Genomic DNA, 26,965 nt, shown 5'->3' on the forward strand with positions numbered 1-26,965 from the left:
GCGCGGACGTGTTCCTCGCCGCCACGGCGTCTCCGGCCGGCAGCGCCCTAGGGTCAGTTTCGCGCTCGCGTTGATTGGTTCGGTGTTTCTCCACGTTTGGTCGCTAGCTCGTCGACGGGAATACTAGCTGTCTAGCTGTTTGTGGATCCGGTCTGTGATCCGTAGTTACCAGTAGACGCCAATGGAGCCATTGGGAACTATAGAGATGCGTCTAGATGTTCCTGGAACGGTGGAACAATGAGTACTCAAGTTTTTTGGGTGGCGTTGAGGCTCCTGCTTCAACTGCTTGAATTGCGTAATCCTCGGGGGTGTAGAGTTGCTCCGTCAAAGGTACAGAGGATTGCATCGTCGGAATTTGGAGCCATTTGCGATGTGGATAATTCAGCTGTGTGCACGATTTCTAGATTTTCGGTGCCTACGTTTCAGTTTATTTTGTAGTGACCCTGGGTGGTGTAAGTTCACTTGCATCTACTTGAAGAGGTTGTTTCAGTAATTCAGTTCTAGGTTTCTGTAGGTCCATCATTAGCCTGGTAACTTTGTGTTACTTTGCTGTTACCGGGTGTGTCTTTTCAAATTGCAACTGTTCAATGTACTGGTGAGGTGTAATGCGGCTGAATAGATTGTAATTTGTTTTTTTCGTTATATTCATTCAGCACACGGTTCGGTTGGCTTTGAATAAAATTCTTGTTTGCACCAGTTACTTCATTGATTTGTATTGCTATTTGGCGATGATATCATTTGGTTTTCTTGGAATTATTCTAACATTGAACTACTGTAGTGATTAGTTGCCGCAGTTGATCCCCTAGGTCCATGTTGTTACATGATGCCTAAAAAAAACCATGTTTTTATTGTGTCTCCCCACACCTTGTTAAAATTTTGTATTCCCAGATGCTACATTGCCATGTATTTTCAAATATTATGTTACCACCAGTTTTTCTGATAATGCTTTTCTCTTCTTAAATTTAGCAGTAGAAATGGAAGTGGGCGCCAGCTCTATAATGGAGGATGCCAATGGAGTAGTTGATTGGGATGTTGACATTGTTGGCCTTGAGAGTGGTGCTGCTTGCAGCAAATTGGTCAAAACTGAAGACCCTGATGCTACAGAGTGCTCAAGTTCTTTTGGGGACACTCTGTCAGGGTCCGAGGATGACGCAAGGCCTTCAGAGATTAGTGACATTGAGGTCGACTCACCGTTCTGCCGCTATCCTGCTAATGGTGATGCTGCTGCTCTCATGGATGCAGCTGTATCAGACAATTTGGATAGATTATTAAAGTAAGTATCTCGAATAACTGACATCTTGCTTTTATGCCTTCCTGTAAGGCCCTCTTCGGTTTGGAGGAATTTTACAGGAATTTTGGAGGAATTGAACTATTTCCTCTGAAATTCCTGTAAAATTCCTGTGATCCGAAGAAGCCTTAAATCTGAAATCCATCCCTTGGGTCATCGGTTATCACTTAGTGATAGAAATAAAATTCTGGCAACTGCAAAGCTGTTATGTAAGATTTTTTTTTTTGGCTGCTGATTGCCCCTCATCATTCTAAAAACACTACACCGTGCTAACATTGAGCATTACTCTGTTTTATCTGCAATGTCCGCTAACCTTGGAAGATTGGTTCAAGGAGCAATCTGGCAGCCAGGCATAATATCAATTTTATTTTTATATTTATACATAGACAGCTTTAGATTTTGGTTCTCGTAATACATGATTTTAGCGGAACTTTACTAACACTTAATAAATTATGTACTACAAAATAGCAAAAGCTTTCAGATGATTGAAATATACATAAATAATATTTAAGTCATCCAAACATGAACCGAGGATGATAAAACTACAATAATAGCAACTTGGCAAGTGCATCACTTGAGGTGTGTTTACTCAGCCACCCACCCATCTTTAGGGATGGCCATGGGTCGACCCGTGGATATTTTAGGATCGACTTTAGTTCAACTAAATAAACTAAATTTTATTTTGGGTGAAACTTAGTTCATTTTATTGAACTAGGGCTGACCCTAAATTACCCGTGGGTCGACCCATGCCCATCCTTACCCAACTTATAGGGAAAAAGTAGCTCAGAATGAGAATGAGGAACAATATATGTAGATTATGGGGTTATATGTATTTTCTCACTTAGGTTTGGTTGTTGATTTGTGTTTCTACCAGTTGGCCTGAGATTTCATTGGTTGCACGTGATATATTCATGTCCTTAATATATGCCAAGCATTGTTAGTTTATGTACAGTCCATATGGAAGCATCAAGAAGGTAAAGCATATTAACAATATTTTATCACCAATTACAGGAAGAAACGGGTAACTGAACACTGGCGAAAATATATCAGCCCATTAATGTGGAGATGCCAATGGTTAGAGCTACGAATGAAGGATTTGCAATCTCAAGTATCGAGATATGACAGAGAACTTGCAGTACTAAAGCATGAGAAGGAGTTGCAAACAAAAATGATTGAGTTGGATTGCTCCTCATCAAGATCAGTACCCTTCTCCTCTCATTGCTGCAGGAAGACTATGAAGAGGAGGAGAAGAAAGAGAAATGAGGAGAAAATGAATGCTTTATCATACATCTCAAATCACACTGTATTTTCTTATTATGGTAAGCATTGCCTTCTATTCTACAAATAGAGTTTTAAAAATGCCATTGTGATAGCTTCTTGCAACCATGATGCAGAGAAAACAGAAGTAGATGCCTTTTCTATTGACGACAATGGGGACACAGGTAATACTGTTAGTTGTTTATGATTTCAAAAAAATATCATATTTTGTGCCTGCATAATGGTATTGATTGTATTGTTTTGACCATATTCATCTGTTTTGTTAGAATTGGGATTCTCTTTCCTGTTGTCCTTGTTTATTGGGTGCATCTTGCATCAGTGGTGTTAGAAACAAAATTTCACCAACAGACAAGTCATGAAGTAATAGGTTTTTTTCCTTACAAACTATGATTTTAGACTTGATTAATTAATTGATCAGTAAAACTTGTGTTCGTATTATTGCACGTACAGCTTAGTTTAACAAGAAATTTAGACATGGCCAATCAATGTGCTCTTATTAGGAATAGAACGATTTGTTTTTGCTAGATAATTCAAAATAATTAATCAATTAACAAAACCTTGTATTGACTGTTCAGCAGATGAAAACACCACAGTTAACAATGATGCTGATTGGCTACTTGGAATTAAGAGAGGCGATGCTACTTTCGAGCAGATTCTTTTAAGTATTCAATCTGCTCAAGACAAAGTGCTTAGCCTCAGGTCTAGTCTCAAGAAGGCAATGGCCAAAAAAAGTAAGGGAGCAACACTCAAAGTCAACACACATATCAACGGTGCACAGAGCTCAAGTTGCTCGCCAGGTATGGGTAAACCTTCTGAAATTCTTGAAAGATCACCGAGGGACACATCGGATTATGATATGGATGATGCTGCCATGCCCGAGAGTGCTCTTTCAAGTTACGGAGAAGCTAATGATATGGATATTTTTGAAAGCACCATGAGCCTATTGTCGGCCGAAGGTCCACACCAGATGGGAGAATTTCACCAGGTAAGCTTGTACACCTCGTTTATCTCACACCATGACAAACTATAAGAGTAAATTTCACAATGTACAGCTGAGGAACAATTCTCTTTTCTGTCGCTCGCAGAGTTCTGAAGATGTACTAATTGACAATCAAGCAGCTGAGGAAGGGTATCAGAACTTTGAGGTGATCAGTCATCCATGCAAGCGACTACGGGTATCGGTCAAGAGAGAAACCAGGGCACACTCTGAGGATGAGAGTGTCGCCCCGACGATCGCTGTGAAGAAAGAAGCAGCTCAGGAAGAAGCCACAACCAGCTTGGGTCTTCAGGCAGCGTTTTTTAAGCCGTGCTACACAGGCAAGAGGCGAAGGAGGATGCCCAAAATTCAAAGGCGAGGCGGTTCATCCGCATCTCCTTTCTCGTCTTGGATCTCCTCTCGGATTCGTAGAAAGAGGCAATTATAAGTGGGTAATAGCTACCTCAGTCAGTCAATCAATCTTCCAATTTAGCTTCAGATCTTCATTTTAGTTAGATGAGATGACGACGGCAACTGCAGTTCTTTCTCTTTGTACCTGGTATTTTCAACAACGACGTAAGAGTATCTGCAAATGGGGGCATGATGGCTTCAGCCCTCAGGTGCTTGTAAGGCCAAGATCTCTTGCATCTTTCTTTTGCTGTCGTTGTTTATGGTCTTGTGACAAGTTAAACTGGATTGCTTCATTGTAACTTGTGAGGACTTTCCTCGGACGTTTTTCGTTCCTACTTTCTCCCTTACATTCGATCGGTTTGCAGTCCAGGTCTCCCAAAGTAGGTTCAGTTGTTACCTTGATGGTGAATGTAGTAGTAGTAACTGTACTACCTTCTTTTTCTAGCTTTATCTAAATTTATTTATTGATGAATATATATAATTTATATATGTGTTTAGATTCATTAGAATTCATATAAATCTAAACAATACTAGAAAGTAAAGGAGTGAGTAACTACCGATCACTCTGAAGCTGGTGATCTAGTACTTAAACCAGCTAAAATTTGAGGTACGGTTCTGTACGGTTCTGCACCATTGGGTGCACCACAATTCAGGTACGTCTTAGAACAATAGAATACATTAAAGTAGGGGTGATTGTTTGCCAAACATATTTGTAAATAAAAAATACATATTTCTAGCGATCTAAAAGTCTACGTTAAAAAATAAAGTTTGGTGAAAAAAATCTCAAAAGCAACTCCAAATTTTCAAATTTTGGCTTATAATAAGCATAAGGATAATCCAAAAGATAAAGGTAACTTACACAAATACAAAATAATGTTTAATTTAAATCCGTTCAAACTTGATCTAAGACTGCAAATCACAAAAGCATTGTCCACATTAGTTAAGAAGCCCTAAGTATCAAAGATATGGTCATGTTTTATTCTTTTTAACCAAACTAAACAGGTAGCTAGTGGTCTGACATCAACGGCATTCTCTGACATTTGTAGAATGACCTAAGGACATCCTTTGATATATACGACTGAGAGGGGATGTTAGAGATATAAATATATACGGTTAAAGATAAAAGAGTCTAATAGAATATCTAGAGATAAAAAAATAAAATTCTAGATAGATACGATAGAATATTTGTCTTGTGCAACAAGTTTTTCTTACTTATGTATACTATGAATACATCCATGAGGATTGGTGCAATACATTACAGATGATATGTTTTTTTCTCTCTATTCGATATTTTCCACAGTGCTAACCCCCTCCACTGGTGAGCGGCGAAATCCCATGGCGCGACGCCTAGGGATGACAATTTTAGCTGTGGGTACCCGACCCGATAGGCATGAATATGGATATAATTTTTTGTCCATGGGCATGCCCACCCGATACTCAATTATCAAATGGGTAGTGGCCGTGTTTAAATTTTTGTCCATGGGTTACCCGTACCCAACATGATATATATACATGCTAAGTTTGGTTGACACAGTGACATGTATACAATTTAATTTTGTCCCATTAGCCATTTTTAGCCCAATTAGTCCATATAAACAACCATATGTATACATGCATCCCTTTCATAATTCTCTCCAATCTCCATATCTGCTGGCTGAGTGGCGGCGGGGCAGCCATCGGCTGCAGCGACGGACTACAAGCAGCGGCGGGCCATCCACGCTGTGGAGCAGGTGGCCGGCGGCGTTCGCGGGGGAGCAGGCGACCAGCGGCGTTCGCCGATGAGCAGGCGGCTGGCGGCGTCCGCGGGGAGCACACGACCGGCGGCATGTGTGGGGGAATCCAAGTGGCGGCGAGCCGTCCATGCTGTGGAGCAGGAGACCGGTGGCGTCCGCGGAGGAGCAGGCGGCCAGCGACGGAGGAGCGGTTGGCCAACGATGGTGGAGGAGCGGACAACTAGCAGATACCCGGTGGGTACCCAGGCACCCATTTGATATGGATTCGGATATAGTTTTTTTGCTCGCAAATCATTTCAGATACATGTCAGGTACAGAAGTACGGTATCGGGTTAGGTATGTTCATACTCTAACCTACCTGACCCGATCCATTGATATCCCTAGCGACGCCGGCGACACGATCTGGATCAGCCGAGAAGGGCAGCACGTGGTGATGTGGGCTGACCACTTGACCAGACAACCACGGCAGGGGCGGCAGCCGGCACTCGCACTTCGGAAGTGGGATTCAACTGTGTACTGTATACTCACAGTTATACTGAGGCTGCCGCGTATACTCACAGTTATACTGTTCGGCAGGTATAGTTTAGTTAACTTATTCTCTGGCATGGAAAACGTAATAATAGATTAGTACATGATTAATTAATTATTAATTATTTAAAAAATATAAAATAGATTAATATGATTTTATAAAACAACTTTTCTATTGAAAATTTTTACAAAAAATATACCGTTTAGCAGTTTGAAAAGCGTGCGCGCGGAAAATGAGAAGGTATAAGTTAACTAGCCGGAGGGGGCGAACGCGGCCTGATTCGATGATTTGGTGTTTTTTTCCTGTTTCTCTATATCTCCTTCTTTTTCTTTGACTTATAAATTTTAAACTAAATTGATTAATCTCATTTTCTGATTCATGTACTGATTTGGAAAAATTGTTAGTTTGACAATTGAGAAGAATAGAAGATGGATGAGAAAGGGAAGGGAAAGTGTGCAGCACAAAGAGGTAAAATGGTAAATTTGTGGATTGTGATCAATGATTTTTCAAAGGGCTTGATCTAAACCAAATTTAAAAAAAATGTTTCAGAAAATGAGAGATGGGCAAATGCAATTGCCTAGATCTCCTAAAGTCCCTAGTCGCAATTGAAACTTGTTTTCGGTATGGCTTTTCATTTTCTTTCTATTTCTTTAGGTCATTATATCCATCTTAATTGTAAATTTACTAATACATCGCTAATTTTTGTTTCACAGTGGGCCATGACAAATTATTTTCATATATCTATCATCTATGCTTCTGTCCTCTAGCTCTAGTGTTCAATCTTTTATTTTAGCAAGGTATATTTCAATTTTCATTGCTTACTTTTATGTTTACAAGTTATATTTTTTTCCTCATCTAAATATAATACCATAACATCATATAACTAAAAGAAGAATTAAAATCTACATTAGTATTTAACTTATCTATATGCTACACCTAAATGTTAATTCGTCCTGGCTGTTGGATTAATTGAATTCATCCATAAAAACATATTACGAATTTAAACCCTAATCTATACATGATCACCAATTAATTCAAATACGGAAAACTAAATATCGACCTGCAGATGAAGCCATCTGATTCCCTTCTTTCCCTTCCTTGATTTCTACCTTATTTCCTTCGTTCCCGGCGGGACTAGATCGGCGGTTATCACTTCTAAACCTGCAGTCTTCAGGTCTTTACCTGCAATGTCCTGAGATTACCTCAGAACTCCCTTCTAGCGCTCCAAACGATCGGGCAACTAGGGTTACGAATTTTTACGTTGGATTTGAGCGTCCCCTCCTCCTCTGTATTTATATCGCTGGTGGGAGTCGGGGGTTTATCTCGTATTTGATACAGAGATTCTACCGGTCACTGAAACAGACTCCTATTCTATCTCGAATTTCTTGTTTGAGTAGGAGCAGCACACGGTAAAAAATCACTTACGGTGGATTCCGAATTTTTTAAACCAGTCTCTATCTCTAATTTTCTTAATCAACCACCACTGGCCTCTACCGCTTATTGAGCCACCGAACCTTGACAAAGAAGAGACAAAAGGGCAAGTACGTTCGGTGGGACACCTTACCACGAGGGATTGAAAAGCGACCAAGCAAGCAACTAGAGGACCATTTTTGTTTCGCTTTTGAGACACACAGATGCTAGCTGCTCTACTCGACCGATCTGCATCTGATAGCTCTTGTTAATTTTGTTCCTATATGCATGCACATACGTGTGGCCGCCGTTGCCTCTGATATCTTCTCTACTAGCTCTCTGCAAATGTGAGGTGGCCAATTCGCCGATCAAGTCGAACAGAGTGTACGTAAGAGCTAGCTTCTAGATAAGGATAGGCATATAGGCTCCATCCTACAATGCCGGAAAAGATTCTATTCATTTGATACCCGTCACCGTGTTTTAAATGATGTCTTTCGCGTGAAAATTTTCTATATAAGTCTCTTTAGCAAATAGATAAATCCATTTTATTTTACTTTTTAATACATCATTTTTAATTAATCATATGCTAATCAAAGTTCTTGTCTTGCGTGAGAATAATAAGTTAATCCTAACCGCCGAAAAGAATGCCGACCATTAAATACATGTTCAAAGGTAAAGCCTATTATGGACTCTTGTCCAATCCACGTCAACAAGAAGACCATATTTTATAATGTTACGTATAATGGAGGACTCGGATATATATAGTTTCTCCATTAATACAATAAAACAATTTTTTATTACATTGGTTTCCTTTTTATTTAGGCTCATGCAACAAATTTCCTTTAATAAATGCTAAGAGTCGACTCTAAGTCGTTGTCATGTGTAACAACGACGTCTCTCTCTCATTCTCTCTCTTTTCTCCACATCATCAAATTTGCTTGCATGGTGATTAGTAGATTCAGCCAATAAATACCTTTGTACATGCCCTAATAACAATAGCTAAATAGGCCTCATTTAAGACAAAGTAGTTAGCAAATTATTGACACGTGCGGACAATTGATTTAATTAAATATGGAGACAAATTAGATATTTGAAAAAATAATTAAGCTTACCATATAGCTTAGAACAAGTGGTCTAATGCGTTAGAAGAAAAAACCGTAAAAAAATATATTTTCAAAGCGTAAACCAAATAATTAGCTGCTCCCTCCTAACGTCTTTTATTTGATATTGGCTACTTCAAATATGAAGCATCTAACGTCAAACATTTGCATATAGAGGGAGGACAATATGTGCAAAAGTAGTTCGATTGTATGTATGTAATTTAATTAATTATGAGTTCACTACACAACACACTTCAATAATATTTCAATAATATTCAGTATTTTTAGAGATTTTGCACATACTTACATAGGTATATGCCTTCCCATCACTGAACAGATACACCTCATAAGGTGGAGTAGGATTGAAAATTCAACTCTATATCTGATGTTAAGTTTTTCTTCTGTTTTTGAAGACGTATAGGTAATTAGTGTTAGGTACAACGCCTCCTCACTAACAAAGTACAAATACTTCTATACCTTCCAATGACAAAACAGTCACAACACTCCTGGCCTTGTACTTTTATTTTAATCCATTTAAACGACATATTTTTTACGGCTAATAAGTGGTGGGAAAGTGTATGCCTTTGCTAATAAGAAAAAGATAAAACCGCTTACTTTTAAGCAAGGTAATCACCATCACAGTAATTCTTTTGAGAGCAATTTTACAGTCCTTGAGTATGTATTGAGAGGTATCAAAATTTTAGTGCAAAATTTGATACCTCCTACTACCTAGGTACCAAGAGGTACCATAATTTCAGTGTAAAATTATGGTACCTTCTCAAGGACTGTAAAATTGCACTTCAATTTTATATCATAAGATCAGGATCCTATTGTAGGTCAGGATGTTATTAAATTTTAGAACATATATTTTTTTATATAAGAGATGTAATGTTGTATTAAGAGTCTTATAATATTTGTTGGTGTCACGGGAAACAAAGAATATACAATGATTGCCTGAAAGTAGACTGATGTTTCCACCAAGACTGCCCCAAATGGATTGGGGAGGTCAGGGAGAATCTTTTCAAGGGGATCGATCCCTTAGCCTAGTTGAACCTTACCTATCACGTCAAGGGTGGCCACCAACCTAGAGGTCTGACCTGGCTAGCACCTGAGCTCCAGGGCAAGGCAACGTGAGGGTGAGTCAACCCTAACTACCCCCATCTACTGCATGGATTGCGGCAGATGGGAGGCAAGGTGTGAAGCACGCTCACGGTCACGGACGTGCCCTGATAGAAGCCCAGCGTGAATAGGATTTTGATAGGATTGAGGATGACCAAGACAGGATGGATAACATTCCCTCCCCTGTGCACGAGTGAATAGGTCATAAGTGACCTACATTGTAGGCCACTCTGCTCTCTCGGTTCACACCTGACTAGCTAAACAGTGGATCCATTTGGGAGACGTGTTGCCGGTTGCTAGGTTTTCTACGATGGACAAGACAGTTCATAACAAACCCTCTTAGGGGTTCACACGACACATTCTCCCCCAAATGCAATCATCCTCTTTTTAATAGTTTTACCCACCATGAGAGATAGTCGACATAGCAATGTGAAATATCTGATGAGATCTTGAGTGAAATCAAATAAATATTATAATCATCCAACCTCTTCACAACCTTGACATATCAACTATCCAACATAATGTAAAACTGAAATACCGGGCTCCTAACATCATAGATGTTTGGAAGAATAGTCACGCCAATTGGCGAAGTATGACTATCAAACCATACGATGGTGGTCACCAAACATGATTAGTCTAATGACTTGATCTACGGTTGGAATATCCTCCATATCTCTACTTTCAATAAAGTTAATGTCATTCTCTTCACTCATCAAGTCACATCACCTCAATTATTTTTAGTCTTATGATGATACATCAAAGGTGTAAATTAAGCCATATTATCTCAATTGTTTTTAGCCTTAGGATGATACATCAAGGGTGTAAATTGTATCTTTTCACATCACCTCAATTGCTTTTAGCCTTTGAGTGATTCATCAAGAGTGTAAATTGCATCACTTCCCCTAAAAGACACACCATACAACCCAACCATTTATAACCTATGAATAAAGGCACAAAAATATATAAACACATGAAAAAAATCGTATAATAGGTAAGAAATTTTTTTAGTATTTATATCTAATATATTATCCCACAGTTCTCCCGTAGCAACGCGTGGGATATCCATCTAGTATCTCAAATGTTTCATCTCCTTACTTGTGTTTGACTAGTCCTAGGTTACTACAAATATCACACTTTCATCATGGCAATGACATCCAACATAAAGATAGTTCTAGGTAATTAAACATAGAGATACAAATACAACTAAGTTATTTAAATAGGTCAACCAACCAATACTCAGATTTCAGCAGAAGGTTGACTACCCAAAAGAACCTGCAAGCAACTGACTAGGGCTAGGATTCTGGTTAGAACTATCCTAAAATTTTGCATCACCAGCATAGCACTCAAAGCTACCACTATATTCATCTGCAACAAGGTCTAAACAACAAGCCACTAGGTAGCGGTCCCATGCCTTAACCTAGCGCCACGGTAGCAAACCTATGTTTCTCCACGAGGCACTACCACCATTATATTGGACAAACTTAAACGCCTACATCATGGGGTAACCACCTAGTCCCCCACAATACACACAGGTAGCTTATCTATATAGCTCCATAGTCCTTTATAGACACTGCCCATACTACTGAGCCTACAAAATGCAAGGCTAAACATTGAGCAACTTATTTAGCTAATGCATCACATACTAGCACATGTAGTTGGGCCGTAAACACGAGTTAGTGATATTGAGTTCGGTACTTATTTGACTCAGGTGAACCTTCCCCTATCGACATGCGACTACCACCATATGCACATCACTTACTGCCTAAGTATAAAAATATATTTTCACCAGTTTAGTTCAAAAATATTCGGACAATTCACCTTTATCTAGAGTAACAAAATTTCCAAATTCATATTTATAAAGTGGCAACTAATAAGTAACTCGCGTGGAAAAGTAGCAATGAATTACTATATGATTAAATAATTATTAGCTATAAAAATATTAAAATGGATTAATATGATTTTTAAAGCAACTTTTCTATAACAGTGTTTTACAAAAAATACATGCTTTAGTAGTTTGAGAAGCGTGTACGTGAAAAACGATGGATTATGGTTAGTTAACCTGTGTTCAAACTCGGCCTCGGTAGAATTTAACCGTGATAAACCACATATGCATTATTATAGTTATTAGAATTTAAACCCCGATAAATAGAGCCATACACCTATATATAACACAAACATGTACGACGAATTTGCTCCAATTTAAGCCCCTCATCAAAATTTGCTGTATATTTTCCGGCAAAAATAGTCGCTGGCCGTGCCGTCTTGGATTGTTCGACGTCGACGTATGTACGTGTTCGATGTAGACTTCGGTGTACATATATATCGTCACTTGATATCTCCATGCATGTACTCCTATATGTATATGCTTGCGTCATTTAGTTGTCGTGCATCGCAGTTACACACTCTTAACTTGATTACGGCAGCGATGGCGTGGCACTTTATTGTCTCTATACTACTCCTACTTCTTTTTCATGCTAGAGAGACTTCCACATTTCTCACCAACTAGTTTTTACCACAATAATTACCTTTGATTAAAGAGGAATAGAACCTAGAACCATCCTATTCTATTTAAAGTTACATTGTCATGACCAGAGTTACATTGTCATGACCTCTTAACATGAATCATATATATGTTTGAAGGATGGTTGAATGATGTGGAACCTAAGCTAATACGGTACTTTTTTTTCTAGGGCGTGCTATAATGCTTTGGGTTTTATGGCTACGTAGGGATGACGTGATCAAGGTCGGCTCTAGGCATGGGCGGTGGGGCAATGGCCTAGGGCCCACGCCAGATGGGGTCTACTACCTCCAGAGCACACCTTCCATCTATTCGCCTCTGCTTATGTTTATAAGGCAAAGTTTGAATTCTAACCTTAAATTTAGAGTTGATTTTGGGCTTTTTCACCAAAGTTATTTTTCTAGCATTGACTTTTAGTTCGCTAAGAATACGTATATAAAAATTTTACTCATAAATTATTTTTCATTTGCAAATATGTTATTTGGCTTTTTTTCACGAAAAACCAAACAATCACTCCTATTTTTCGCGTATTATCATACTCCCTTATCCCATCGATTTTGGTCCAGGACCTGTTGTGAAGCGCCAATGCATACATTATATGAATTTGTTTTAGTATTTGAGACGTGGTTCAATTACCGATTTATTTCACAAATTAAATATCAATGATGATTTTGCTTCAACAAATGCTCGTAGAAGTTCATTTTTATAAAAAACAATGGGTATTTCTCATCAACAACTTAAGGTATTATACTATTTTAATACTTTAATTTCACAGTTCTATAATAGTAATGTTTATTTACGTGATTGTGTCTTATGACTTACATAACTATATATTATAAATAAAAAATCAGTTTTAAGGTTCTACAATGACGAGTTCGCCTGTGGCCCTAAAAAATATATAGCCAGCCCTGGACGTGATCTTTATGGCATCCAGGCCTACATCTTTTTTCAGATAATTTTCAAAGGGACGCACTGGTAAGACTTTGGGCGAGGCTATTAATTAAAGACTAGCTGCAAGTTATTGGAGTTGTGGGTGATGGATTAATTTCTTCGCTTATGCCGGCTGGAATTTCAGAAAACGTGTTGGAAGTTGAGCTTGCTGTTTGCTGTGGTATTTTGGTAGGTAGTTGCTGTGCTTTTCTCTCTTGATAGGGAGGTGTTTAATTTGTTTTTAAGATTGTTGCGTTACTCTCACGTTGTTGGGAGGTGTCTCTTCACTCTTGGTTTGTATATATGCTTGGTGGACATTCTTTCTAGTGTACACCCTAATTAATCCGTTATTTTTATTATAAAAAATCATATATAAGTTTCTCATTAAACTAGTTTGAAATTATTTTTTAACTTTATAATAATATATAGTTGGTTTATTCATTTGTATCGTTAATTAATAGTCATCATAAAATCACTCAGCTATTTTGACAATTCAATTAGGCTGAGTTCATTTGTACAGATTATCCCCAGATTTTTTATCGACTTATGTGCGTATCATCACCAAAATGATAAATGATGTGTTTTTTGAAAAAAAAATTATATAGAAATTCATTACCTTATCTTTCTAAAAAAACCTATTTCAAGTTTATAGTACTCACCATTTCCATATTATAAGACTTTATGGGTTTGTCTAGATTCATCTATGTATATATTATTATAAAGTATACAGTTTATATATGTGTCTAGATTCATTAGTATATATACGTATGAATCTAGGTAAGCTAGAAAGTTTTATAACGTGGAACAGAGATAATAGTTAGTTTTATTTGTTTATATCGTTAAATAGCTACTAAAATCGAATAATTTCTTATCTTTCAATTTCTTTATCCATCCAAAGAGCGCAGCCTTAAGTAAAATACTTAAGAGTGGTGATGAAACGACAAGAGGTTCATGGATGCTAGCTATGACGGTCGAAGAAGTTAACCTGTAGCTAGCTAGCTAGCTACAATAACACAAGCTGCCGGCCTGCGTGCTGCCAAAAAGGATGTCAAGTTTTCTCTCGGTGAACTGATCGATCTTCCTAGAAGATTACTTAAGACCTTGTATCCTTTTCATGACGTACGACGTACGCTGTTAGCTAAGCGTAGTAGGTAATTCCAGGGCTCAAAATCAGTTTTCTTTTATGTCCATGACGAAACTGATGCGCCACCCTAACGTACCGGAATAAAATCTGCTAACACACGCTTACATAGAATCATATCATTCCGTTTTTATTAATTACATGTAAGACGCGTGCGCACACATACAAATCGCATCCTAAGTCAGTCTCAATACATGTTTCATGGGATGTCATGTACATTAAATAAGATGTCACGTCAGTAAAATTGTTGACTTGGACAGGATCGTTAAATAAGAGAGTTTCATAAGATGAGAGGGGAGTTTCATCTACATGAAACTCATCTGGCTCGGTTACCTAGTTTACAGTTTTGGTAACTATGCCATGAAACTATGCATTGAGACTGACTGAAGTGTCCTAACACGCACTAAAAAGACATGCAAAGTAGTCGTGACCCTTTTTCTCGTAATTAAGCATGTCATATTCTGATAAGTGGTACTCGATCCGTCCGTAGTTTAATAGACACTACTATAGATCACTCTATCGGGAACACTGTTACCGTAACAGCTCTATTCAGCCCGTAACGGACCGTAACGAGATCTGTATCTGATATGGCCAACTCTATTGGACCGTGACGAATAGAGCAGTATCTGTCACGAGCCAAGTAATATAGTCGTGATAATATATCGGTAGCAATCCCAAATAGAGAGCCGTTACCGATACTTCAATATCTATAATGGTTCTCAAACTACCAACCGTGACTAATATAGCCCATTAACCATAACAGGTGTGTATTACAGAACTATGACGGATATCATAATATCAGTCACGACTCATTTATTGTGAGCCATGGGAGATTTTTATAAATATTTGATGTAGTTTATTGGGACTCTATAGATACCCATGTGAACCAAAATTTTGGCTATCCTAGCCCATTTGATTATTTACATTTTGGGTTGGAGAGTGAGGCGGTGAATTTTTGCCAAAATTAAATGGAACGTTAAATTGCACAAAGGAAGGTATTATTGATTACACCTTTATTCCAGAATTCATAGACAGAAGGCAACATTATTATATAATTTTGCAAGTATTATGGTAGTTTCCGTGGAAGCTTATCGTTCAACCTTGATTTATTACATCTTTTATGATCAATTAAGTGTTATCAATGTAATATTTCGTAAAGACAGTAGTGTATAATCTGTAAGATTCATGTTGAGGTATGTTAGGGGATATAGAGACATGCATATATATACATGAATTAATTAACGCTGGTAATTTAGTAATGGCCGCTAATGATAATGTTCTCAATTGATCGTAGATGGATTGAACTTGGATGTACCACATAAATCATTTGAGCAGTGAACATGGAAGTGGACTTGGGAATTTCTAAAGGCAGTAGAAGATGACAAGCATGCGAGAAATGCTCAGTTCACGTGCTTCCCATGTATGGACCGTAAGAATGAGAAGTCTTGAAAAAGTCGAGTGCTAATACATAGTCACTTAGTGAGAAGAGACTTCATGCTAGATTACGACAGTTGGATCTGGCATGGTGAGGAAGTTCGATTGAGAAGCGATGCCATAGAAATAAGGGACAATTGCAAATTTGCCCCTGGATTAAAATATTATTGTAAAACTGCCACTAGAAAATTACAAAAATACCACTAAAACTATCATTCGAGTGGCATCCATGCAATTTAGAAAAAAACGACTGGCAAATTTGCAAATGCCCCTAGAAATAAACGAAGATGAGCAACAACAACAAGAAGGAATTGAAGATATGTTTGTGCAGCCACCATTGGGGGGGTGAAATGTTCGATATGGACTGAAACACACTGGACACAATGTTGCGAGACGTAGAGCAGAAAGAGTACAATAAGAGAGACTATGAAAAGTTTACTCAGTTAGTTTCTGATGCAGAGACATCACTTTATCCTAAATACAAGTCGAAGTACACAACATTGTCCACTATGCTTGGGCTTGTGAAACTGAAAGCAAGCAATGGATAATGGATGGTGAAATAAGATTTTTTTTTTGAAACTTATAGTTATGCTAAAAGACCTGCTACCAGAAGAGCATACATTGCCACGTAATACATATGAACCTAAGAAGGTGTCTGCGTAGTACATATGAAACTAAAAATGTGTTGGTCGGATTTTGATCTACTACACTATTACCACTATTACCGTGGACAATAAGCTAAGGTGTTTGCATAATACGTTGATAAATATATCTAAGGGGAATGTTATAGTACATTTTTCTTGTAGTACTTAGTAGTGTAGTAAAATTTATATCTAACTATATATTTTTATAAATATATTAAATAATTTATTTTAAACTTTGGTATGATATATTTACCGATTTATCTATTTTAAAATGATATATAACACATAATTTTATCGCAGAGTTATATATTTTAGTTTCAATTTTATCCGTAAAGAATTTTTACTACGTATAATAATATTGTAGTAGAACAAAATCAGATCCATTAGATCCAAAGCAATAGACGGCTCACAATCATACGACGATACCTTAGAAATATCATATTTAAACATTAACAAATCGATCGACCGACGGCAATAAGTTCAGTCTAGCCGTCTACAGCTGCCATTCGAGCTGACAGAGGCTCATTTAACCCGAGAAGTCCCACCTGCAGCTGCAAACCCATGTGCCTCCATCTCATTTGAGAGAAATCATCAGTGGTCAATCTCGTTTGAGAGATACGCTACCCCCGTTGCCATGGCCATCTTCACCTCCTCCTCTTCCTCCAGCTTCTTCCTCCTCCTGCTGCTGCTGCTCGTCGCGCCATGGCGGTCGGGCGAGGCTGCGGCGGCGACGACGGCTCTCAACTTCACCAGACAGGATTTCCCCAGGGAGTTCGTCTTCGGGGCCGGCACGTCGGCTTACCAGGTTGGTTAGTGAAAGCTCGTGTGTATATATATATATATATATATATATATATATATATATATATATCGATTAGTAGAACACTGCTGCTAACTTCGTTTCTTGTTCTTGGTTTCTTTTGCTACAGTATGAAGGAGCTACTGACGAAGACGGAAGGAGTCCAAGCGTCTGGGACACTTTTACTCGTGCAGGTCGATCATCTCATCATCAGTATCATAGCTCATTCGTTAATTACTTGCATAGTTTCTTAATTACTACTACATGATCAAGCTACTCCATATATAGCTAAGTTAAAGTACAGTTTAATTGCACTGCATAGTATACTATAGGGATCGATTTTATGATCATCTGGTTGCATGCGATGTTTGCAGGTAGTATGCCGGACAAGAGCACCGGCGACCGGGCCGCCGGCGGCTACCACAAGTACAAGGTAATACAACACAAGCACCACGACGGAGACGACGAGGGCTCTCCATGTCGATCCATCGCCTAGCTAGCTAATGCGGAATTAATCAATTGCATATTAGCTCGAAAAAAAAAACGTTTTTTGTTGTTCTTGGATGAGCTTGTGTTCATTTGGATTTCATATGGTTGGACAATATATATTGTAATACCACTTGGTTGTTCATTTTGATTTCATGAAATTCTGGCACGTATATAATTGCCTGTCCTTTTCCTGTGGTCTGTAGAGAGAGAGAGAGAGAGATCTAGTGGTTGAGGAGCAATTGGAAGAACTAGTTCTGGATATGGTCCATCGATTCTTTTTCCAAAAATAAGTAAATAAAATCTAATGGCTCTAGTTCAGTTTCCAGCAGCTAATTAACTGTTCAAATTGTTCTTATAGTTTAATTACTAGTCCATGATTTGACGGTACCTTTTAATTGATTTGTACAGCTGGCGTCGCCAACCTAAAATCTTGGGTCAATTGAGCTACTAACTAATCTTTTGGGAGTAGGAGTATATTTCAGTTCTGCACTTCTGATAACAAAAAGAGTTTTACTCTTATCCTTCCTTTCATTTTTCCTTTTGTACCTACCTCGAGATAGCAAATCATTTCTCATCATTAGATTTAGCTAGGTAGGATGTGCACTGTTGGATCCAACGTTTAGAAACGATTTGGTACCGCGAGGTACCGGTACCTCAAGATATAAAAGGGAGGATGTGAGTAAAACTCTAACAAGATTTTCCTCGAGATATAAAAGGAAAGATCAGAAACAATTTGGTAGAGCGAAACGTTGAATCAAGCTGCCTGCTTTTCCTTGACTTTGTTTCGTCTCTTGAATTTTATGGCTTGTTCTGGCGCAATCTCTTTTGGACTGTTTGCACACATACAGATCACGTTAATTGGAAGTATCTGAAAATTTTCAGGAGGATGTCAAGTTGATGAGTGATACTGGCCTGGAGGCCTACCGGTTCTCCATTTCTTGGTCTAGGCTTATTCCAAGTGAGAAAACATATACACTAACCGCAATTGACTTCAGGAACTTGTTTATCATATCCTTGCAGAACAAGTGCCCTTCAATGTTCGTATATAATTCGTTTATTCTAATTAATCTCGATCCAATTTTCTGTATTCGACGCATGCAGGAGGAAGAGGAGCCGTCAATCCGAAAGGGCTGGAGTACTACAATAACCTGATAGATGAACTAGTCAAACGGGGTAATTTCCATCATGATTTCGGTCGCTATACTCACACCGCAGTAAAATAAGGAGGAGAATAAGAAATGAACAGATTTTTTTTTGCTCTTTTCATCCTTGAAGTTTCTGAAAGTAATTAATTGTTTCTCTACATGAATATTATATATATATATATTAACAGCAGAAAATTAAGAAAAATCTATTGATATTGAATATAATTTTCCATAATTTTACAAATATTTCTGAAGATTTTCATTCGATTGTGATTTCAGTACTCCTGAAAAAAATTGTGAAAGAAACAAGAAACAGCGAGCAAGCCCCACTGCAAGGTTGCATTAGCACCACTAATTTCTGGTTGTCGTGTAGGGATTGAGATACATGTGACTCTCTACCACCTCGATTTCCCTCAAATTCTCGAAGATGAGTACCATGGCTGGCTGAGCCCAAGGATCATGTAAGATACTACTGCTTGCTTCATCTGTTCTCAAAATACAAGACATATTTATTCTGTTGAGATAATATATATTTTGATCAATCATTTACTCTATTATAATATAGTTTTTAATACAGAAACTGATAAATAAGTAGCAGCGTGATACATGCTATCTAATTAATGCTACCAATTGTTATATTCATATATATTTAAAAGTATATTCTTATAATTATAGTTTTACGTTAGTAGTTGTTGGTTAAAGTTTTATCGACCAAGAAACAAAAGTAACACAGAAGTTTCCTCATTCTCTGAAAATAATCTCTTTTTTTTTGTTGGCAGTGAGGATTTCACGGCGTACGCGGACGTGTGCTTCAGGGAGTTCGGCGACCGGGTGAAGCACTGGACCACCCTGGACGAGCCCAACGTGATCGCCCTCGCCGCCTACGACAACGGCATCTTCCCGCCGTGCCGCTGCTCGCCGCCGTTCGGCCTCAACTGCACCGCCGGCGACTCCACCACTGAGCCCTACGTCGTCGCCCACAACTCCATCTTGGTGCATGCCTCCGTTGCCACCTTGTACAGGGACAAGTACCAGGTCAGTGAAGCACGTAGGTCTTGTCTTTTCGCCTTTTATTTATACCTAAAAGTTAAAAATAAATTTTTAATCTTATATTTAGAGCCGTTTTAGAGTTTTTTTATCATAATTTGTTTTTAAGTCTTTAAGATTAGTAAATACACCCATATAAAAGATGCATTCATATTTTTTTTTAAATACGGTGTTGGATTTTTTTCGCTAGAAAGTCAAATGATGAGGCTGACAATTTCGGTTTGAAATTCGAGAAATTTTGGCTCTGCTAGTGGGTGTAACTCTAGCATAAAAAATAGTTTGTTTCAATTTAGCGAAAGAATCGCTCAGATTCCAAAAATCTGTTTTTATTTCATTTTTTCCTCCTCCCAAAAGTTCTGTAGCATTCTGCTGAGATTGTGAAACTAGAGGGAGTGAAATGATCCAAAAGTTCTGTTGCATTCTAATGATCACAAAAGCAGAAATGAGTTTAGGCAGATTGATCTTCAGTTACCAACATGCATGAAACACATGGCAGGCTACCCAGAAGGGGTTTGTTGGCATTAATGTCTACAGTTTCTGGAACTACCCGTTCTCCTCCAGCTCTGCTGACATTGCAGCAACTCAGAGAGCAATGGTTTTCACCATTGGTTGGTGAGTGATCTTCTTCTTCTTCCATGTTGCTAAACCTGTTGGTCAAATTAATTGTGAGGAGATGAAGAGGATAACCGTATGCATTTACTGTTCTTGCATTGCTTAATTTAATTAGGATCTTGGAACCCTTGGTGCATGGAGACTACCCTGAAATCATGAAGGAGAGGGCCGGGTCCAGGATCCCATCCTTCACAAAAGAGCAGTCTGAGCTCATCCGTGGGAGCGCTGATTTCATTGGCATCAACCACTACACGTCGGTGTACATCAGCGACGGATCGAATGGCCAAGACACGGATCTTCGGGACTACACTGCTGACATGGCTGCAACCTTCAGAAGTAAGTTTAATTTTGAGGTGGCGATAAAGCAAAGCACACTGGAATTTGGCTCAGTTATGTATTTGTTCTTTTGTTTTTTAAATAAATATTTAATGGTATAAACCATACACAATTAACCTGTATAAAGTTGAAAATATATTTTAAAATGATAAGATGATGAACTTCTATATCTAAATATTTAAAGAAAAACGTATCATTTAACAGCTCAAGAAGCGTAAAAAAAAAGCTGATAATGTATAGTGTCACACCGATAAGTATCTGACACCGATGAATTCACTTCTTACAATGCAATGGGGTGTTATACCTCCGAGTCTAGAGAATTAGAAATGTTTTATTTCATTTGTATTTTATTAGATAATGACTTTTTAGCACATGTTTGATTCGTCTTAGTAAGAAACTTACGTAATTATTATTTTATTTTATTTTGATTGGATTTAATAGTAAATGCATTTTAATTACAATCTACATTTTCACATCTTTGCTGAAAAATTAATAATAATACGAATGATCAGATGTGTGAAAAAAATCAATGTTATCACCTACTATTAATTAATTAATATAAGGAGAGAGTACATGGTAGCTCTAGGGAACTCATAATAAACATAGCACAATTTGATTATGTATTTTAACTGTAGTTTGATTTTCTATGTTTCAGTTTCGAGGAATGATACACCGAGCGGTCAGGTATTTTAACTCTTTTCCGTATTTTGTAATGCAATTCAAATTAAATATCAATCATTCAGTAGAGATAAATTCTATGAAAGCTCTTTTTTCCTTCAGCAGAGGTACTAAACATTTTTTTGTTTCGACTTTTGGGTACAGTTTGTCCCTACTAATCTTCCAAAGGATCCGAAGGGGCTGCAATATATACTCGAATACCTTCGCGACACATACCCAGGCGTCCCTGTTTATGTTCAAGAAAATGGTAAGTTTTCAAACAAATATATATAGAGAGAGTTTTGCTAGAAGAGGCTCGCGCTGCTCCGTGAGTCTGGGTCCAAAAACATATCAAATCACCTCTAAATTTCGATTTATATGGCTCAATACATTCTTCATATCAAAATCTTATAGAATGCAAAATTTTTCTATTTTTGGATATTTTAAGTATTTGTTTGAGATTTTTAAAAGTGACTATACAATATTAATAAAAAAATCAATGTGGTATGTATCATTTTAAAAAATCTCAAACGAATACTTAAAAATCTTCAAAAATAGAAAACTTTTACATACTACAAGATTTTGATATAAAGAATGTATTGAGCCATATAAATCAAAATTTAAAGATGATTTGATATGTTTTTGGACTCCGACTCACGGAGCAGCCGTTGAGTCACGACTAATCGTAGCTAGACTATATATCAATTCACACAACCAAATGGTGCGCATATCATCATACAATTATGTGCTTTACAACATTTCAAAATAATATGGTGCTTGCCCTGCAAATTTTGTGGATGCTCTCTTGCTTTTGAAGAAAAAAAATGAAGAATTTAAATTCTTTTTAGGTCTCTCTACGAACGATTCACTCAATGACACTGAAAGAGTGGAATACTTGAGTAGCTACATGGGTAGCGCATTGGCTGCACTAAGGTAAGTAATGTTGTTCCTTTCTTAACCCCTCTAGTTATATAGTTTCTGTCATTTTAGATGAGAGTAGTCAAAAATTAACACTTCAATTATTAGTAACTTTTAAATATTTAGGTTGAAAATATTAGGACAACATATATAGACGAGTCTTAAAGGTACCTTACTAAAAGTAACATATATATATATGTATACTCTCTCCGTACCTAAATATTTGACACCGTTGACTTTTTGACGTATGTTTGACCGTTCATTTTATTTGATTTTTTATAAAAATATGTTATATAAAGTATATTTAACAATAAATAATGCTATATTAATGAAAAATCATAGCAAACATAGGCTTTGCAGAAAATACTGTTATTCAAAATGACTGGAATTATCAAACTGGTGGGGCGACAGAGATACACAAGCTTTTTGCATATTCTCAAAAAGAAAAAATAGTGCTGTTCCTTTCAGTTACTTGACCCATGATGATCTTGTCTGAATCTTTTTAAAAGAAAGATCGTTTTTTTTTTTCTTTCTGAACAACAAGGTGTTCAAATGACTCTTGCAGGAACGGTGCCAATGTGAAGGGTTACTTCGTGTGGTCATTTCTCGATGTGTTCGAGCTGCTAGCAGGGTACCACTCGCCATACGGCCTGCATCGGGTGGATTTCGAGGATCCAAGCCTCCCAAGGCAGCCGAAGTTCTCTGCACATTGGTACTCCAAGTTCTTGAGGGGTGAAGTTGGGATCGACATAGAGAGCATCACCAGTCCTGCTGGTGGATATGAACATTCTGATCAATGAGCTAGCTTGTCAGCTTTCAGCATTCAGGCAGCACTGCATGGTACTACTCAGTTGGAGGAGATGATCATATATAGTGTTTCTTCTTTCTATCTTATCTCTTTTCTGTCTCCCTCTTCTGGTTAAAAGAAGAGCCATTTTAAGGTGCTCAACCTTACCTTTACTATGGAGGTAAGAGTTTCGAACCAATCTCCACCATTGATAGTTAATTTTATATTTGTAATTTTAGGTATATTTGTATGTCTCAATTAATAAATAAATAGCTTGAATGGGAAAAGTAACACACACAGCATTTTCTCACGGAACACACATCCACAATTAAGTCATGCATGGCAGAAATTAGGGGAATTAACTTCCTATTTTACACAAAGCTTATCATTATGACTTTGCATGCACGTTTTCAGGAAGATGACTTTGCACATCGATTAAATTGAAGCTTGCAAGATGGATCTTTCCTCAAAATTTGTAATAAGTGGTACTCAAATAAATATAATTCAAATATGTTGATTCTGTGAACATTTGAAATGTGTGTATAAATTGAAAAGAATGGTAATAGCATTCAGAAATTGGTGTTTTAATATTAAAATTGATTTTTTCACTCAAGGATTTTACTTTAGATTTTAAATAGGTTAGAAATTGGTTGAGCATATTTTGTATAACTATGAGACATAGTTCAAACAATTGCAAAAAAAATTTGGCATGTAATATCATGTTACTGTTACCATATTGACACACACTTTAATGGTGCAAATCATTCATATATTTTCTAATTACGAGGTCTTACCTCCAATAGGGGTAAGACAAATATTGACCATGGGATCAATGGCTAATGAATGGTCCAAATAAAACTTGGAGTACCTTAAAAGAAACATTTTCTTTTATAGGTTTGTTATAGATATTGATTTCTCACACTTAGGTGTTTACTGATGAGTCATATGCTCCTCGCTTGTAGACACTGGACAGTCATGCTCTTGCTGTCATGGCTCAATTACAGCTGAATATACAAATAAGGCAATCATATATTTATCTTGTGAGACCTTCTTATGTCTGGATAAAAACCCATAATAAATTTTAGGAAGCAAATTGGAATATCACACACCTCACAGTGAACTGGACTGGCTCCTAGCTCTATTTGGCAGTATGGTTTTTCTGAACCATGAAGTTTTTACATGATAATCTTCTTTCCAGTAACTACCTCTTCCTTCAAACTTCCTGCTGATTGATACCACGGATCAATCAGAAATCCAGGATAGCAGACACATTCAATCAGAAAATGCTTGGGTCCTCGACCTCCACCACATCCCTGGTCGACCGCTGCCAATGCTGCGACATGGGCAGTTCACTCACAACAAATTGCATACATACAAACATTTGATGATCATACTTGGTTTAATATAATCCATTATCTAAAAAAAATTTGATGATCATCCTGTTGGCGAACAACCTGGCTACCGCAGGATGTTCGACGAAATTACAGTCAAAACAGAGTACACGAGAGGGAGATGTTTTTGTGCTGCTAAGAACTTGGCAGCTCTTTTTGGATTGCTTGCGCGAACTTAAATAGAACAAACTCATAACATGTCCACACCACTGGATCATGTCCCATGATCGAGGTTGCCGCCATACCTTCCTACAACTCCGGCACTCCGCCACATCTCCCGACTTGACCGCTGGTCACGATAGTGAGGTTGTTCGCCAACAGTTGGTATCAAAGCCTCGTTGGCTCGCTGGTGCCATATCGTAGTGCTTGCCACAGCCGTGGGTGTCACGCACACGCACACCGCCGCGACTGTCGTGTTTGTTGGCCCAAAATCGGGGGACGCCGGTCCAACCAGGAGAAAGTCTTTCTACACCCCAAAAGCTAGACCATGAGGTGAGGGACCCCTCTCCTTTTTAAGTTGGTGCCACTCCCCCTAAGTTTTCAATGTGGGACTATTCCCAATAATCTCCCCTGTCACGCATTGGTGCCCCTTAGCCCTGACCCGCTCCACACACGAGCACATACAGGTCTCACACCTGCGGTCCACTGATCGGTCCAATACATAGGCACATACGGGCCCACACCTACGGTTCACTGGGCTTTGGGCTTACACCACTTATTGGCACCAGGAACGTCTGCTCTCTCTCTCACTCACCACAGCAACCCAAGGAAGAAGATGAACAGTAGCTATAACACAAGATTTCAGCGACAAACGCCGCCGGCGACTACCTCGCCATCTTCTTGGCTTTTATTACTTGACTCACACTACAAGATGGAAGATTACAGAGCCATTTCATAGACCACAGCGACACTATGGAGCTCTCCTCCAACGCCCGGTCTCCTCGCGCCGATCCGCTCGACCCAGACCACGCCATGCATGCCGGAGTTTCACTCTCGTCTACAGCACGTGCTCCTCAACGTGCGGCTCACGCAGCTCACCTCCTCCACCAAGCACTAACTAACACTGGCCGAATCCATCGCAGCCTTCCTGCATGCACGAGCTCGACACCCCCCACGTCAGTTCGCCATGGCCTTAACCCTTCTGCTGCTCGCGCCGGATTCGACGACACACGCAAACACGATGCACACACATGCACATGTCAAGCTTAAATCTAATATTGTTCTCCACCACCTCGCCCATCGTGCACGTCGCGACAACAATCGCGTTCACCACCACCGTGCGTCGTCAGGGAGTCGAGCGCCTTCGTCCACTATCCGGTCCTGACGAAGACCAACTGCGAGGAATGGGTGCTCCTCAGACCGGCAACCTGCTAGCATAGGGTCTCTGGCATGTCATGGAGCCCTTCGCAATGAGAAAATCGAGTATCGTGACGGCAGGCTGGCGTTGGTCGTGATTCTGCGCGAGGTGTACCTGCGCACCCTCCAAGAACACCCGCAGCCCCATTGGTGTTCTTGGAGAAGGCGAAGATGCACCACGCGTAGAATCGCGGCCAATGCTAGTCTGTCGTCACGGTACTCGATTTTATCGTCGCCGAAGGGCTCCACAACCTTGCGCCTGTAGGTTGATAGTCATGGAGCGCCCACTCCTCATAGTTGGTCCTTGTCAGGATCGAATAGTGAACGAAGGCGCTCGATTCCCTGATGACGTGCGACTGGACGCATAGAGGATGTCGCTCGTGACGAACACACCCACAGCACGACTGGGATTCTACAGGACGACAACGTGGTGGCGTACACAACGAGCGACGTGGTTTTGAACACGATTATTGTGGTGGCGTGCATGATGGGCAAGGTGGTGGAGAACACGTCGACAGTCACAGCGGTGTGCGTGACAATCGCGGCAGTGGTTAGCGCTGCGACATGGCACCAACAAGCCAACAGGCTCTGATACCAACTGTTGGAGAACAACCTAGCTTACCACATCATCCCACGACCGAAGACATGCGAGCACACGTACTCCCACATGAACACAGCATGTGTCGGAGTGATAAGCACCATAACCTCCACTAATGAGAGTCACGCGCGTAGGGGGAGAGATGGAGCAAGAAAGATAGCAGATCGTGCTCGAATTATATTCAACATACTGCTACTGCATCCAGATTTGCCTTGCAGTCAATCATACAATCCAAACCACAGATTTGCAGCCAAAATTACTACAATTGCTGCATCAGCAGACTGATCCCCAATTGCAACTAAGGTCCTATTGGAACAAA

The 26,965-nt window shown here is 38.9% G+C and overlaps 3 protein-coding genes across 13 annotated transcripts; all 3 read left to right on the forward strand.

The window, feature by feature from the left end:
- On the forward strand, window positions 1-4,288 carry LOC102703397. 3 transcript variants are annotated; one of them, XM_015837349.2, is made up of 6 exons: window positions 1-52; window positions 967-1,273; window positions 2,300-2,607; window positions 2,683-2,730; window positions 3,142-3,551; window positions 3,652-4,288. In XM_015837349.2, exons 2-6 carry the CDS (start codon window positions 975-977, stop codon window positions 3,988-3,990), a joined length of 1,404 nt encoding a protein of 467 aa, XP_015692835.1. In that variant the 5' UTR covers window positions 1-52; window positions 967-974; the 3' UTR covers window positions 3,991-4,288. The 3 variants fall into 3 exon arrangements, with proteins under 3 accessions (XP_015692835.1, XP_006654313.1, XP_015692836.1); XM_006654250.3 differs by having other exon boundaries at window positions 3,145-3,551; XM_015837350.1 differs by having other exon boundaries at window positions 29-52; window positions 970-1,273.
- A 1,342-nt stretch (window positions 4,289-5,630) lies between these two features.
- On the forward strand, window positions 5,631-12,689 carry LOC107304231. Of its 7 annotated transcripts, XR_001550266.2 has the most exons (5): window positions 5,631-5,920; window positions 5,998-6,262; window positions 6,620-6,683; window positions 6,765-6,836; window positions 6,929-7,012. XR_001550266.2 is itself a non-coding variant. In XM_015837427.2 (4 exons), exons 1-4 carry the CDS (start codon window positions 5,814-5,816, stop codon window positions 12,544-12,546), a joined length of 375 nt encoding a protein of 124 aa, XP_015692913.2. In that variant the 5' UTR covers window positions 5,631-5,813; the 3' UTR covers window positions 12,547-12,689. The 7 variants fall into 7 exon arrangements, 3 of the variants coding, with proteins under 3 accessions (XP_015692913.2, XP_015692914.2, XP_015692912.2); XR_001550265.2 differs by having other exon boundaries at window positions 6,620-6,836; XM_015837427.2 differs by lacking the exons at window positions 6,765-6,836; window positions 6,929-7,012 and adding an exon at window positions 12,535-12,689 and having other exon boundaries at window positions 6,071-6,262.
- Window positions 12,690-17,004: 4,315 nt separating this feature from the next.
- LOC102703683 (beta-glucosidase 22-like) lies at window positions 17,005-24,342 on the forward strand. 3 transcript variants are annotated; one of them, XR_001550329.2, is made up of 14 exons: window positions 17,005-17,316; window positions 17,441-17,504; window positions 17,685-17,743; window positions 18,682-18,757; window positions 18,901-18,972; window positions 19,318-19,405; window positions 19,724-19,979; window positions 20,488-20,603; window positions 20,719-20,939; window positions 21,595-21,623; window positions 21,762-21,864; window positions 22,445-22,529; window positions 23,080-23,482; window positions 24,264-24,342. XR_001550329.2 is itself a non-coding variant. In XM_006654251.3 (13 exons), the coding sequence occupies exons 1-13, from the start codon at window positions 17,146-17,148 to the stop codon at window positions 23,312-23,314; spliced, it is 1,575 nt and encodes a 524-aa protein (XP_006654314.1). In that variant the 5' UTR covers window positions 17,005-17,145; the 3' UTR covers window positions 23,315-23,706. The 3 variants fall into 3 exon arrangements, 1 of the variants encoding a protein (XP_006654314.1); XR_001550328.2 differs by lacking the exon at window positions 24,264-24,342 and adding an exon at window positions 23,716-23,877; XM_006654251.3 differs by lacking the exon at window positions 24,264-24,342 and having other exon boundaries at window positions 23,080-23,706.
- The last annotated feature ends 2,623 nt before the right edge of the window (window positions 24,343-26,965 follow it).

Source organism: Oryza brachyantha, chromosome 5 (assembly GCF_000231095.2).
Source record: "Oryza brachyantha chromosome 5, ObraRS2, whole genome shotgun sequence".
NCBI classification, from domain to species: domain Eukaryota; kingdom Viridiplantae; phylum Streptophyta; class Magnoliopsida; order Poales; family Poaceae; genus Oryza; species Oryza brachyantha.

Excerpts from the sequence above, each read along its gene's own strand:
- LOC102703683 (XM_006654251.3), top strand. The coding sequence starts at position 17,146 with ATGGCCATCTTCACCTCCTCCTCTTCCTCCAGCTTCTTCCTCCTCCTG. Across the intron at positions 20,940-21,594 it reads CATGGCTGCAACCTTCAGAA|TTTCGAGGAATGATACACCG; the intron begins GTAAGTTTAATT and ends TCTATGTTTCAG. Across the intron at positions 21,624-21,761 it reads ATGATACACCGAGCGGTCAG|TTTGTCCCTACTAATCTTCC; the intron begins GTATTTTAACTC and ends TTTTGGGTACAG.
- LOC107304231 (XM_015837426.2), top strand. The coding sequence starts at position 5,814 with ATGCTGTGGAGCAGGAGACCGGTGGCGTCCGCGGAGGAGCAGGCGGCC. Across the intron at positions 5,921-6,070 it reads GGACAACTAGCAGATACCCG|CGACGCCGGCGACACGATCT; the intron begins GTGGGTACCCAG and ends TGATATCCCTAG. Across the intron at positions 6,263-6,619 it reads ACAGTTATACTGTTCGGCAG|TTTGACAATTGAGAAGAATA; the intron begins GTATAGTTTAGT and ends AAAAATTGTTAG.
- LOC102703397 (XM_015837349.2), top strand. The coding sequence starts at position 975 with ATGGAAGTGGGCGCCAGCTCTATAATGGAGGATGCCAATGGAGTAGTT. Across the intron at positions 2,608-2,682 it reads CACTGTATTTTCTTATTATG|AGAAAACAGAAGTAGATGCC; the intron begins GTAAGCATTGCC and ends ACCATGATGCAG. Across the intron at positions 3,552-3,651 it reads AGATGGGAGAATTTCACCAG|AGTTCTGAAGATGTACTAAT; the intron begins GTAAGCTTGTAC and ends TGTCGCTCGCAG.